Consider the following 15,411-nt stretch of genomic DNA (forward strand, 5'->3'; position numbering starts at 1 on the left):
ATAATTTGATTTTCTTACTGAGTTCTAATAATTTTGAAGGATGAAATACAGTGTTAACAATATGACCTGAATCCTGTTTATAAAATATGAAACTTTCCTGTCCTCGTTTCTACTCGATACGGATTCAACGGAAAAGATTCAACAGCTTTGTCCTAGAAATTAAAGAAATGAACGGAGACAAGCAATACAAAGCGCTGAGTCTGATTGTGATCAAACATATTTTAATCTTATCACCAGCAATAACTTAATTATTGCGCAGTAACAATAACATTGCTTGCCACAAACTCTTTTGAATAACGGAAACTCATGCTGAATCTGATGCTGGTGATATCTAATGTCAAAGGTCACATCGCCTGCACCTTGATTCCTATTCTGATGCTAATGTGGTGACGACTACAGTACTAATTTTCCTTGCGGGGTCAGAGGTTGAACTTGGTCGCGTCTTCAACAAGGGAAATGTACCGAGCACACGTAGGTATTAGACGTACAATCCATAACGAACCCTCTTCTCGAAGGTTTCCTTACAGGATGACAGACTCCGCTACCCTTGATGGAAATAGCAGTGAGGATGAAGACGAGGTGAATGTAGGATGTACTGTACTCTATGTTCTTTTCTCCCATACATGATCGATTCAAGGATGACCATCGAATCCGTTACTGACCCATCCGGTCACTGTCAGTCAGTGATGCAGCAAAGCTAGTAGGGATGCACCCCGCCGCGCCCTGTTCTCATTTTTGTCACAGCGCTTTTCTGTCACTGGTTGTAACTGTAAATGTGTTTGTTGTTTGTGTGGTTTACTGTCACGGTGTTGCATGCATGCATCAAGCCATTTAAGGTGTTTTGTCTTTGACATGCTACCTCTTTCAGCACTTTCTCTGCAATCTACTTTTTGACGAACACTCCATCCACGGGTTGTGCCAAAACAATTTGACTGGAAGCAGAAACAGCTGTATTTCGCTCGGTCTTTAGTATTTGTTGAATGACCACAAGGGCTTCCATATACCGGGGTAGAGGAGCTGCGCGATACACTAGAACTAAGTAGAAGTTGGCAACAGTTTCAAAACCAATAAAACTGTAAAGTGTAAGGTAATTCGTGTTCGATGCAAGATTTTCCACGTGGATGGAATCTCATAATTTTATTTCATTGGCTTCCCGATATGAATACTTGATGTTTTCCAGTATATGGTCTCAGGAAACGTCTTCAGGGATTGAGATATGATGGAGACAGGTTGAACTTTCAAGCAGACGTTTCAAAGCACTATGAACAACTAATTCTGTACTTTTATGTAGAAACCTATGAATAATACAATTAAGAGACGATTCAGTATTACAAAGTATTTGATGCATTGTCAGTTAAGCTTCAATGAAGGCACAGTGCGGGACAGGTGGATGTTATTGATGGTACAGGAAGTAAACTCCCCAGAGTTATAATTTAATTTCCTTTCGTTTTTAATAATATATAATATATTTTTCTATTCCCCATTAAGTAAGTGTTGTACCAGTATACTTATTGCATACACAATGAAAATCCAGACATGACATCTCAAAGCAATCCACAAAGAATGATGACTTCCGACTCATTGTTGTCTTTTGCATCGAGTATAATTAAATCTCTGCTAAAGATGGAGCTTGGCATTGTTATTAAACCTTAGTGAGCTGGGTATAGTAGTAGCATCTGAACAGATTTTCAATTTAATCATCTGCATTTTAACACTTCTCTCTCACAGAAATCAACATCTTTGAATCGTGAATAAGTGACAAAACAGTCCTTTTTGTGTCACACATTTTCATGTTAGCTGAACAAGTTCCCTAAACATGTTTGAAATGTTGTCTCCCTCTTCTATGATTGCCTGTAATGGGTCCAACATGACCTTTGACAGAAGAAGAGGATCACCAAGTGGGCATTGTCTCGTGCAAACAGGAGGAAATTAATATTATCATGTCTTTGATAAAAGTGAAATTATAAATACTTTGTTATTTCATTGATAATGACATCATAATCATGTTTTAAATGTTTGAAGTGTCAAATCAATGAAAACTTCAGTTTTGGTACAAATGATTCCAATGCTGCAATTCCCATTTGTTCCCTTCATACCTTTTTCATTCTTTGGTCTGTAAATCAAAACATTTTACATCAGAGACATGATGGAAATGTGTACAAGAAAATAGATTACATGACTAAATCGAACTTGAATCCAAGAGGGGATTTCATTTGGAATTGTCCTCTGGAATGGTCATAATTCACTGTATTGTTATACTTATAGAGAACTTATGCATTTGATCAAATCTAATTCTTTGTTTAGTAGCTTTAGAGTTGTATGACTAAAATCCCAGGACTTCATGAAAACAAGTTATAGTTGTTTGGATTCAACTGAACAGTATGTCAAGTTGAGTGAACCTATAGTAGTTTGTAAAAGTGTTGTTTACGCCATGAGTTTATGCTATGTTCCGACACTCTGTTATGTAGCCTTATGATAAGGCTGATAAGGGTGACAAGGCTACATAACAGAACGTCGGAACGTAGCATAAACTCATGGCATAAAGTACACTTTTACAAACTACCCGGTCCACGTAACGCCTGTGGATGGATCATATAATTTATTCACCTTCATTAGACAACTGTACCTCTGATACTGTTTTCATGACAAGTAGACATGAAAAAGTTTTGGATTTGACATTTTGGTTTTTCCTTTTTTCCTTTCAGTATCCAGATGCCCCAGGAATGCACAATCCTCTACTGTACCATCCCAATGGTTCCAAGGCAAAAACAGCAAAATATGCCAAAACAAAGATTTCCAGTTTACTAGAGAGACTTGGTGTGAATTTTACAAGTACATGCTTTGGTTTTGTCCTGCTCTTTTCTGCCATGGTTGTCCTGTTTTGGAATGAGGTAATGGAAAATACTTGCAACAGTTGTCAAGTAGCAGTTTATTGAACACTGATATTACTTGTGTAACGGATACAGTGGTAATATGCCAGCTAGAGTAGGCTTAGGTCAATAAAAAGGGAAATTTGTTATCATGACCAAAGTGTTCAGAAAACGTTAAACTTTTGCTAGCAGTTTTCTTGCTTTCTGCAAATTGTAAAAATGCAGAAAAAAATTAGTGAAGTGGGTAAGAACTAGATTAAAAGATTCAGTTGTGTGTATTGTAGGTGCTTTGGTGCTCCACCACCTCTGACCCTACACCACACTGTAGGGTTAAAGGTCGTGAATCTCTGCTGAATCTCACGAACGTAAAGTTGGCTTCCTCCTCAGCCTCAGGTGACCTTTCTAGCTGACGCTGAAAAGGACGCTTCTCAGCGTCAGCTTCAGCGTCATATCCGAAGATTGCCAAAGTTACGCTACCCGATGACGGATAAATGATAAAATTTGCCCATAACTTAGGAAAATAACAACTCCATTCTTTCTCAACTTTCTTTTTAATCGTAAAACTGGTGCGCAGATAATATTTTATCGTTAGAATATCTCATACAGACTAGTTTTTTGGAAATGTTCGTAATTTTCAGGCCATGGATCCGTGGATGTGTTTGTTGGTATCCTCTCAACTCTTGCGTTAAGATTTTCCAAAAATTGGTGCAAAAAAGTATACACGGTCCGAAATGTGTAAAAATCGCCACCATGAGAGGCGATATGAAAGCCCTAATTATTAAGAGGACATATAAAACAATTAACTTGAAAAAACTATGACTTGAGGCCTGAGAAGTCAACGTATTATACATACAACCTTTGAACTTTAAGGGCTAAGAATGTTGCATTGTAACTACATCGTGAGAAACGGATATTAAGAGGAGAGGTTACTAAATATTATGAAATACAAACCCCACTGTGTTTTGATTAACATTTACAGTGATATGAAAGTTGGAGCACATGTTTAAAGTCGTGTTTTAAACTTATCATTCCATAAGACGCATACGGTAATAATTGGATCTGACGCCAGTGAAGCTGACGCTGTAGCGTCATCCTCATCCTCATTTTCGCGTAACCCCTGAGGCTGAGGATGAGGATGAGTATGACGGCAACTTTACGCTTGTCTGAATCTCTCAGTCTAGCTCAGGGTCAGAGGTTGTGGACTGCCAGAGCCCCTGCACACTGCTGAATCTATCCGTCTTGGTCAGAACCTGTAAAATCCATGATGTCTGTGTTGTGCACTGTATGGGTTATGGTCATACAACCTATAGGGTACATATGTAAAAGGTTTAAAACGATTATCTTATCCATTCAACAGATGAAATTACTAGGAGGAGTTTATTAGTCCTCACGTACAGCGTCAGGGGGGACTTTAACTTATAGGTTTGGTCATGTCTGTGTGCATGTGTCCATTCAAGCATTTTCAGAGATGCCTGGAGCGATTTAACTTATTACAAAGATTACTATCTATATCATACAAATGCATGTCAATTTGTTTGTTATCCGATCCAATATGCATGATATGGCTGTCTGACAGCCATTTTATTAATGAAGTTGGGACTATGACATTGACAATGACTTTTTCCAAAGTGACTGAACTTAATTTGATGAAACTTTGTAAAGATGTCCGTCACACAGAGTTCTGATAGCACACTATGAAATATGTCAGTATTGGGTCAGTTAATTGCTAATGTGCATATTTGATGTTGTAGTGACGTGTGTGTGTGTGTGTGTGTGTGTGTGTGTGTGTGTGTGTGTGTGTGTGTGTCCGTCTGTCTGTCTGTCTGTCTGTCTGTCTGTTTACATGATAACTCAAAAAAGGCTTGAATGGATTCAAGTCAGATTTGGTAAACAGGTACCATATGCTAATGGCAAGAGCTGATTAGATTTTTGTTAGTGTGGTTTGCATATTGATGAAGTTATGATGTATCATTTTTTATATAATGGTTCCTATAAAGACAGTAATGACAGTGTTGACATATATCAAAATATACTGCACAAAATTTCATGGAACTTTTCACAGATTACAAACTCCTTTAAATCAGACCATAAATATTGGGGAAATATGCACAGCGCACATTTGTTACTTCATAATATGGTTTTACTTGATCATTTGGCAGTTTTATTGCTTTTAGAAGAGCTATCTTACCAGCAATAATAGTTTGCAAAATTTTCAAGATTTTAATTTGGATCTCCTTGGTAACTTCATGCATGATCAGAGTTGCACAATGATGACGGATTAATGAACTCATTCACCTGAAAAATTCCTATGACCGCGTGTAGATTATTCTCCAGATAAACTGTTTCTCACACTGGCAGTCATAAATAAATTACAAAGTCAATATCACTTCCAACTTCCATAAAGAAATGAACGCTACACTATCATTCGTTTAGCTTGCTTTTAATGGTGCTGTGAACAATTAGAAATGAAAAATATCTAGACGGCATATTAGTTATAAATTGTTTCCTCGAGTAACACCCGCTGCACTTCGACTCCTGAAAAATGTCTATTTTTGCGATTTTACCGACAAACTTTCGTCATTTCATAGCTGACACGTGAAGGTTAAGGATATTGCAAACACCTAGTGGACAAAGTATACCGGTACACTATGGCATCGTCAATAAGTGGTGAGAAAACAGGAAAACGTCCACGACACACGTCAGGTAAAACCGACAACGTGGAGGCTGGAAACAATGAGATGATGACAATATTACGCAAGTTGGAAGCTGGTCAGAAAGGTCTGGAGGGAAAAGTAGATAAACTCCGAAATGAAATTATGAAATCGGTTAATACTCAAATGGATAAGTTGAGAGAGGAGTTTGTATTAGATATTGCAAGAATAGACTCAAAATTGACGGGTCTGGAAGCAATGGTAACGAGACAACAAGACTGAGGAACAACGGAGGTGCGGCCGAGGTAAACCCGCTGAATAATAATGACCTCTGCATTATTGCATCGAATATTCCGGAAGAAACGGATGAAAAATGATATATTGAGTAAGTTGAGTGATCTACCACAGGTTCAAGTTGTAAAAGTAGCCCGTCTGCGTTCCCGACGCCCAAGCTCCCCTGGGCTTGTTAAATTTGCTATGGAAACGCTTGAACAGAAAATTGAGATTCTGAGGCGTAAGCAGGAATTAAAGAAATTGCCAAGTATCAAAAAGTGTTCCTGCGGGCAAGCAAGTCACATACAGAGCGTTTATTGGAACTAAATTCGCGTACCCTACTCAATGAACTGCCAAACGGTTCGGACTTTCGTATAACTGGCAGTGGTCGTATTGTCAAAAAACAGCGTGATTGGACAGCTTCATCGTCGACAAATAACGGAAAATGAAGATAATGACTAGGTAGAACACCAAGCCCAACGAAACACTGATCCTTACCTTAAAATAGCACATTTGAATGTTTGTAGCTGGACCGAAGCCAATAACGATTTGAGAACAGAAATCGTGAATCGCTAACATATATAACGCGTTAATTTTCAGCCGTTGATCTTGGTTTTCAAATGACTTACCTGATTTGTACTGTGAAAATGTAATTGTTTGTATTTAGATTTTCTAGGAACAGCTTTCCTCACATGTATTTAACTTTATTTTAAAGTGACTAATAAGCCCGTTGTGGCTTGGTGTTTATCACTAGTCACTATAATAAATTACTACTACTACTACTACTATCACAATATTACATGGATATCAGCATTGTACAATTGCAAGTAGGAAGCTATCTTCTTCTGATGAACATCACGATAACAAGTCTAAGATTTTCATTCAAGTGCATACAATAGATATCTATGTTGAAAATTGAATTTGTAGCTCAGATTTGTATAATAGTAATAATGATTCATAAGATTTTTTCTCCTATTTTTCGCCCTTTTTTTCACTTGATACTCTTAAATCATAGGTGAACACAATCTTAGATTATTGGTACAAATGTAAAATGTAACGTAAGCCATTGACAAGACTCCCGTAGTTGAGTATATTCTGAAAAATCCATCTTCAGGTCAGTCGACAGGGTGGTGTATCTTTGCAAACGGTGTTCATTGTCCCTATGGACTATCTAATCTTTTCCAACCAAGGGGTGGTACAGGTCTTTTCAGGGCCTGGAATTTACAAAACAGTCTTGGTTTATTAAAAGAAATCGTTTAAAGACCAAAGGTTCAATAATTCAAGATGGGGAGGGCTCAGGAAGTTTCCAACATTCACTAAAGGGGAAAAGTAACTTAAATCTCAGATAATACGTATTTAGTAGTCGTTCATGATATTGTAGATATCAAGTTTGATGACTGAAGGGTCCCTCTAGTGTCAAGGATTTTTCCCGATGTAATATTAAAAGTAGCCAGTGCAAAGCACTTCTTTGCCCGTTTCCTGATACACACTGGAAAAGCTCTATCGGGCTTACTATTTTCGAAGTTAATTTGAAAAGAAGTTCACAGGGCAGGCAAAAGTTCACAAAAACCAAGCCTTTGTCTCACCACATGGCCAGTTTTGCTATACATGAATGTAAATCATCTAACAAGTGAATTTTGCAAAGGAAGTAGAATGATTCTGACTGTTGTTGTATTCTCAATATCCTGTGAATGGTGATTTGTTAGTGATATAGAAAACAGAGATATACAAAACTGTACTTGATTGAGATTCATTTTGATGATGCCTCCACCCTCACCACCACGGCTGCCACCATGTGCATCCGTATCATCTACAACAAATTCAGATGCAAGCAGGAGAGTAATGAGTAAAACAACCAGCGTCTTCATGGTTGGGGGATACCAGGACAGTTTTGTCTCTGAATAACAATAAAAATGACAACAGGGACAGTTTAGATCACAGTCACTCCATGGACGGTGGCTATAGATGAGCAAAATGTTTTCCTGTAATGCCTGAACTGGTGATGATAAAAACGGAAATTAATAAAATAAGCATATATTTTGATTGTTGTTTACAAATTTTTTTGCCTTAACTCTCAAATTTAAAATATCCACATTGAAAGATTAGAAAAACAAGATTGCCTCCAATCAACATTTCAAAACGGATAGCTCTCAGCTTTGGTATGAATCAACCTGATTTGTAAAATTCACTGCCAAGGAAACTGGTTCCTGTTGTACTAAAGCAAAATTTATCGAAAAGTTTCGACACAGATTCAGTGCACTTGTTTTGTAGTTATGTCGTGGAACAGTTCCATGTTTGAAAGGCAAGTCTGACGTTGTACCATTTCCAACACATATACTTGGAGCTGTATTGTGGAGAACTTCATGTATAATATTAAGCGATTCTGGAGATGGAACAACTTCATGGTTTTGAGTTTTGAGAGAGCCAACTTTGGAACTCCAATTTTGCTTGGTCACCTTCAGGTTTCTAATGATGAGCAGTACAGTACAGTAGCAGCTAATTCAATTAACTTACATATAGAAATGCGTGAAAATGTCATTGTGATATTGTAATTTCTTTTTAATTTCACAAAAGATTCAGTACAAAAAGCCATTTCAAAAACCTTATTAAAAAGTGGTGCAACCATTCCTAATTGAACCATCAATTGACAAAATTGTTTGTTTCTGTATGTTTGTCTATTTCTTTTGTCGGTAATCAGTAACGTAGGTTGAGTTTGTAATTGAAGATCACCCAGCCCTGCTCTTTCAATTTATTGGATTATTTTACAGGAATATAAACCAATGTACATGTAGGTAAACAGGTAAAACCATCATAGAATACAGAAGGCAATATTTTACCTTTTTCACTGCGAGGAACTTGCCAAATCTTCAGGACAAATCCAACCAGTTGGTAACATTGATGACCAGACGTAAATAAGCAGTCTATGGTGATGAGCATAGGTCATGTGACATTGGCGCAAACTATTCCAGTGTCATGCAAAAGACCCGTGGAGCCTGAGAAAAATATTTCTTCCATCAATAGCTGCCTGTAATTGAGGAGACTACTGCATTCATTGGTATAGGGGCATCGTTCAATTATCTACCCTGGGTTACTGATGTCATGGTTGACTAGAAGATGAATTGTTTCCCTTTTCAGTATGTCCATTTATGATTTTCTGGACATCACAATTACTTCAGGATAAAGTACGAAGTTATTGTTTGTTCATACAAAGCCCTTTGAAACATAATGGAGCACGCTACTGGCGTCAAGTAATGAGGCTGTGATCCAAGAGTCATTAATATCAGCTGGTCTGGATCACTCATTAGATACTTTGTATTCATATTTTATTTATGTCATTTTAAATTCTGATGATATATATCAATGTAATTATCACCCTAATTGCAATAATCATTTTTTGGACTTGGTTTTGACTTTTATGTTCCACTCCTATTGATAATGTCAGAATCGGCTTGAACATTGTTTAGTCTGACCACAATTCTGTGTTGTGTTCATACATGTTCACCAGTAGGACAGAGTCCTTTTGGAGTATTGAGTAATCTATAACTTTAAGCAGTTGATTTTAATGCAATGACTAGGACTCCAGAATTGCTGCCATGGTGTATTCTTGATGATCTGCATATTGATGACACTATTGAACTTTTTATGATATGACTTATGCAGTGATTAATTAAGGACTTTATTCCATCTTAGAGACCAAAACGACAATTTCCTGTCTGGTACGACAGGGAATTAATTACAGCACCTAAGGATAAGGAAGCTGCATTCTGTCTAAAAAAGGAAGACCACAACAGTTGTGATCAGTTTTGGCTTAAGAGAGCTGCCTTTGAGATATTAGCCAACAAAATATAAATCTTATATCAATAGTCTAGCTGATGAAATTGTGGTTAATGAAAAGCAATTTTGGTCGCTAGTGAGAGCAAGGTCTAAGGACCATTCCTTCCACTCAGTTATAAAATATTATAATATGTCCGCCTCCGATCTATTTGAGAAAGCAGAACTTTTTAACAGATACTTCCACTCAGTTTTCACTGATTCAAATGACTCAGCCATAGATTCTTATCCTGATGTTCGTAATTTTTCAGACAATGTTATGCCTATGATGAAAATAGAACTGAGCAAGGTTCATGGCCTTCTATCATGTTTGGATGTCAAAAAAGACCCCAGGATGTGATAATCTCTGTAGTCACATTCTATTGAGGTACTAACACAAGTTGTTTTCAACATCTCTTTATCAAGGATGTTTTCCTCATGTCTGGAAATCGGTAAACATTATTCCAATTCATAAATCATGCAGTAGAGACATGGTCACTAAATACAGACAGTTTCTTTACTCCCTACATTATCTAAGGTTTTTGAGCGTCTTATTACGGATATGATCTACGCCCATATTAATCCACTGATTGTCAATGAGCAGCGTGGCTTTGTTAAGGATAGATGAACAACTTCAAATCTTACTATTCTCCTCAAAAGTGCATACGATGTCATTGACAATAGAGCACAATTAGATGTCATTTACACTGATTTCAGCAAAGCGTTTGATAAAATAAACCATGCTTTCTTGTTTCATAAGTTATAATATTACTGTTTTCATAAGGATCTGTCAAAGTGGTGTGGGGTACGTACCACAAGGATCCATCTGAGGTCCTCTTTTGTTTGTTTTATACGTCAACGATTAACCCCTTACTCTACAGAGCAATTCTTTTTTATTTGCAGATGATACCAAACTTTACAATAAAATTTATACTTTTGAAGACTGCTACAATTTGCAGTCATCATTAGACAAACTTGTACTGTGGCAAATACATGGAAATTACCCCTATATAAGTATTGACAAATGTGGCACAATGACGATTTCTTTGAAAAAAGAATGCCACAACTATCACATCAGTAACAAAACTCTTGCCAGGCTTAATCATCAGTAAGACCTTGGTATCGTACTAGACACAAAACTTTCTTTTAACAAACATATAGACCATATTGTTGCCAGGGCAAATCACATTGTTGGTTTTATTAGTCCCCACGGACACCGTCCGGGGGGACTTATAGGTTTGGTCATGTCCGTGCGTCCGTCCGTGCGTCCGTGTGTGCGTGCGTCTGTGCGTCCGTCCGTTCACGCAGATATCTCATAGACGCCTGGAGCGATTTTGTTCAAACTTGGGCCAAGGATAGTACCCTACCTCATACAGATGCACGTCGATTTGTTTCACAATGCAATCAAATTTGCCATGTTAGAGGACTTTTTAGTTTTCACCTCCATAGACCCCCATGTATAAGGCAGTCCATAGACTCCCATGTATAAGCACAGGCGACCCATAAAGTATTACTGAGATTTTCACACTAGTTTTCACCTCCATAGACCCCCATGTATAAGGCAGTCCATAGATTCCCCATGTATAAGCACAGGCGACCCATAAAGTATTACTGAGATTTTCACACTGTTTTCTCTATCATTTTCTCTCCTTTCTTCATGCTCTTACTGATCGGAGTAAATAAAATAAATGGTTTATTAGTCCCCACGGACACCGTCTGGGGGGACTTATAGGTTTGGTCATGTCCGTGCGTCCGTCCGTCCGTGCGTCCGTCCGTCCGTCCGTGCGTCCGTCCGTTCACGCAGATATCTCAGAGACGCCTTGAGCGATTTCGTTCAAACTTGGTACAAGGATAGTACCATACCTCATACAGATGCACGTCGATTTGTTTCACAATGCGATCAAATTTGGCCGTGGTAGAGGACTTTTTAGTTTTCACCTCCATAGACTCCCATGTATAAGGCAGACCATAGACTCCCATGTATAAGGCAGACCATAGACTCCTATGTATAAGGCAGTCCATAGACTCCCATGTATTAGGTAGACCATAGACTCCCATGTATAAGGCAGTCCATAGACTCCCATGTATAAGGCAGTCCATAGACTCCCATGTATAAGGAAGTCCATAGACTCCCATGTATAAGGCAGTCCATAGACTCCCATCTATAAGGCAGTACATAGGCTCCCATGTATAAGGCCAAGATAAATAAAAATTTAGTTTCTCATCATATTCATATTGCAAAAAGGATGCAGTGACACAGTTTTTAGTCCCCACAGATAAAGTCCAGGGGGCTCATAGATTGGGTCATGTCAGTCCGTGAGTCCATCCGTTCACGCAGATATCTCAGACACTTTGACAAAATGTCATGTGACCTTGGTGACCTTTGACCTCGAATATACATATTTGTCCATAACTCAGTAACCACAAGTGGTAAACCTTTCATATATGGTATGATGGGACACCCTATGACGCCACATATTGTACCTCATTAATTATGTGCATATCTATGCATATCTAATTTTGAGCGAGCCAATAGAGCTAGAGGTCTGATTTTTGGTTATATGGATAACTTAGCAATACAATTTTTTTGACAAAATGTCACTTGACCTTGGTGACCTTTAACCTCAAATATACATATTTGTCCATAACTCAGTAATCACTAATGCTACACCCTTCATATTTGGTGTGATGGGGACACCTTATGACACCACATATTGTACCTCATTAATTATGTGCATATCTAATTTTGAGCGAGCCAATAGAGCCAGAGGTCTGATTTTTGGTATGTAGGGATAACTTAGCAATACAATTTTTTGACAAAATGTCAAGTGATCTCAATGACCTTTGACCTCAAATATACATATTTGTGCATAACTCAGTAACCACAAGTGCTACACTCTTCATATTTGGTATGATGGGACACCTTATGACGCCACATATTGTACCTCGTTAATTATGCGCATATGTAATTTTGAGCGAGCCAAAAGAGCTAGAGGTCTGATTTTGGTATATAGGGATAACTTAGCAATACAATTATTTTGAAAAAAATGTAATGTGACCTCAATGACCTTTGACCTCAAATATACATATTTGTCCAAAACTCAGTAACCACAAATGCTACACCCTTCATATTTGGTATGATGGGACAACTTATGACGCCACATATTGTACCTCATTAATTATGCACATATCTAATTTTGAGTGAGCGAATAGAGCTAGAGGTCTGATTTTTGGTATATAGGCATAACTTAGCAATACATTTTTTTTGACAAAATGTCACGTGACTTGGTAACCTTTGACCTCAAAATATACATATTTGTCCATAACTCAGTAACCACAAGTGCTACACCCTTCATATATGGTATGATGGGACACCTTATGACGCCACATATTGTTCCTCATTAATTATGTGCATATCTAATTTTGAGCGAGCCAATAGAGCTAGAGGTCTGATTTTTGGTATGTAGGGATAACTTAGCAATACAATTTTTTGACAAAATGTCACGTGACCTCGGTGACCTTTGACCCCAAATATACATATTTGTCCATAACTCAGGAACCACAAGTGCTACACCCTTCACATTTGGTATGATGGGACACCTTATGACGCCACATATTGTACCTGATTCATTATGTGCATATCTAATTTTGAACAAGCCAATAGAGGTAAATGTATGATTTTTAGTATATAGGGATAGACTATAGGATAGAAATTTTTTGACAAAATGTCATGTGACCTCGATAACCTTTTACCTAAAGTACACGATTATGTCAATAAATAAGTAACCACAAGTGCTATGTCCTTATATTTAGTAGGATGGGAGACCTTATGACAACACATGCCTTACCTCGTTAATTATGCCCATATATAATTGTGGGCAAGCCAATAGAGCTAGAGGTCTGAATTTTGGCATATATGGATTAATTAGCAATACAATGTTTTTTTCAAAATGTCACGTGACCTTGATGACCTTAGACCTTGAATATGCATATATATGCATAACTCAGTAATCACAAGTTCTTTACGCTTCAATTTTGATAGGATAATAGACCTTAAGATGTCACATCTTGTACCTCATTTATTATGCACATATGTATTTCGTGCTGGCCAATACAGCTAGAGGTTTGATCTTTTTTCCCGATTTAGAACCAGAACTTAGACATGCCTCTTGTTTCAAATTTGGAACAATGACATAGACCTATGTGTCCATAGATCTGAACATATACACTTTAGTGATACTTCTTAATGACCTCATTTCCCTGCCCCCTCAAGACTAATACTCCTATTACAAGTGGGGACTATGTCATTGTCAATGACTTGTTAAGTGCAATTCTAGTCTTGATTGACAATGCTCCTGCTCTTCATCATTTGTTTGTAACAAATGCAATTGTCCGATTTTAGAATACAACACATCAGATTTTAGAATACAACATGGTTATTGAAGGGATATTTTTGATTGTGTATTCCTGCGCAGCTGTCCTTTGTCACATTTTAATTGTCCAGGTAGTGTATCTTCTTTGGTGTCAATGTTCCTTGTTTGTGTGCGAGATGAAGAGACCTAATTTTTGTACCTCATAATAGAGTCAATGTTGCAAAGAGAGTGTTCATTGGTTGCATTTCCCACTTATTAATTCACTTAACAGTACTAGTAATATTGATATCTTTGCCAATGCAATGCAAATTTACAAAACAAACATCTTTGCAGTTTTGTCTATGGTGATTCTAATCTTTCTGTCATATGTTTCTTGTATGTAGTTTCTTCATTTTCACTTTTGTCATTCAATAGATGTATATTTTATATTTCATATTTTGACCTCTCTGTAAGTGGCTGCAGGCTGGCGCTGTTGACGAAAATCAAATCAAATAAAATAAAAGAGACTTAGAAGTGTCATACAAATTAATTGGTAATTTGCACATTTAATGAACTTTCCTAATTTGTAGGCTATGTCAAGAAATACTGCATTAAATTTGATGAAACATGGTACAGATATTGATCTCCAGTAGTGTTATGACGTGCATAGATATGTCGTAGCATCATGTCATTTAATTGCTGATTTGCATATTTAATGAATTTTCATAATAAGGCTGATATGTCAAGAGATGGCTCATCAAATTTCATGAAACTTGGTACAGATGTTGAGCTCACATTGCTTTAACATTGAATAAAGATGTTTATCAGTGTCATGTTAATGAATTTTTAATTTACATATTAAATGAACTTTCTTAACTAGTATGATATGTCCAGAAATACTGCATTAAATATGATGAAACTTCATACAGATGTTGATCTCACAGTGTTGTAATGCACTTCATTGACATTTAGCAGTATTGTTTATGAAATGTGGTACAGGTGATAATCTGTCAGTGTTATAATAGAATGCAAAAAGATTTTGGCAACATCCTGTTGATAAATTACTAATTGACTTATTTAATGACATGTTGTAATTAGGGTGGCAGCCCATTCACTGCATAACTATTCTTTGTTAGGCTAGAGTGTGTCTCTGGGACATATATTCAGATTTGAAATCATTACAATATTCACTGTTGACGAAAAAAAAAAAATCCCCAAAGACTTAACAAAGGAATGGCAGCCATTTTGAATTCTAAATAATGGTACATATTAGGGAATTTGTTTCTCTAGTTCTAAACTTTGTATGGTGACTCCTGATTTGGTAAGACAATGGTTGAAAGTTTCATTGAGGAAAGTTTGAGCAAAAGTTTGTGCACTGTCAAGGTGCGTACTCCTTAAACAGGTCTGGTAGTGAAGGGTCTGGTACACCGTGAAACAAAGATCGATGCTCTGGTA

General features: G+C 37.2%; 1 protein-coding gene across 3 annotated transcripts in view; it reads left to right on the top strand.

Annotated features, from left to right (window-relative positions):
* The first annotated feature begins 327 nt into the window (after positions 1-327).
* LOC139134916 (transmembrane protein 43-like) overlaps positions 328-15,411 on the top strand; it is a 33,027-nt gene continuing 17,943 nt past the window's right edge. The window contains exons 1-2 of one of the 3 annotated variants that reach the window (XM_070702011.1): positions 328-471; positions 2,706-2,891. In XM_070702011.1, coding sequence (XP_070558112.1) covers positions 457-471; positions 2,706-2,891 — 201 coding nt within the window. In that variant the 5' untranslated portion in view covers positions 328-456. Of the gene's footprint in view, positions 586-2,705; positions 2,892-15,411 lie in introns of all 3 variants that reach the window. The other 2 variants (XM_070702010.1, XM_070702009.1) reach the window with 2 other exon arrangements.

This window comes from Ptychodera flava, chromosome 6, assembly GCF_041260155.1.
Source record: "Ptychodera flava strain L36383 chromosome 6, AS_Pfla_20210202, whole genome shotgun sequence".
NCBI lineage: Eukaryota > Metazoa > Hemichordata > Enteropneusta > Ptychoderidae > Ptychodera > Ptychodera flava.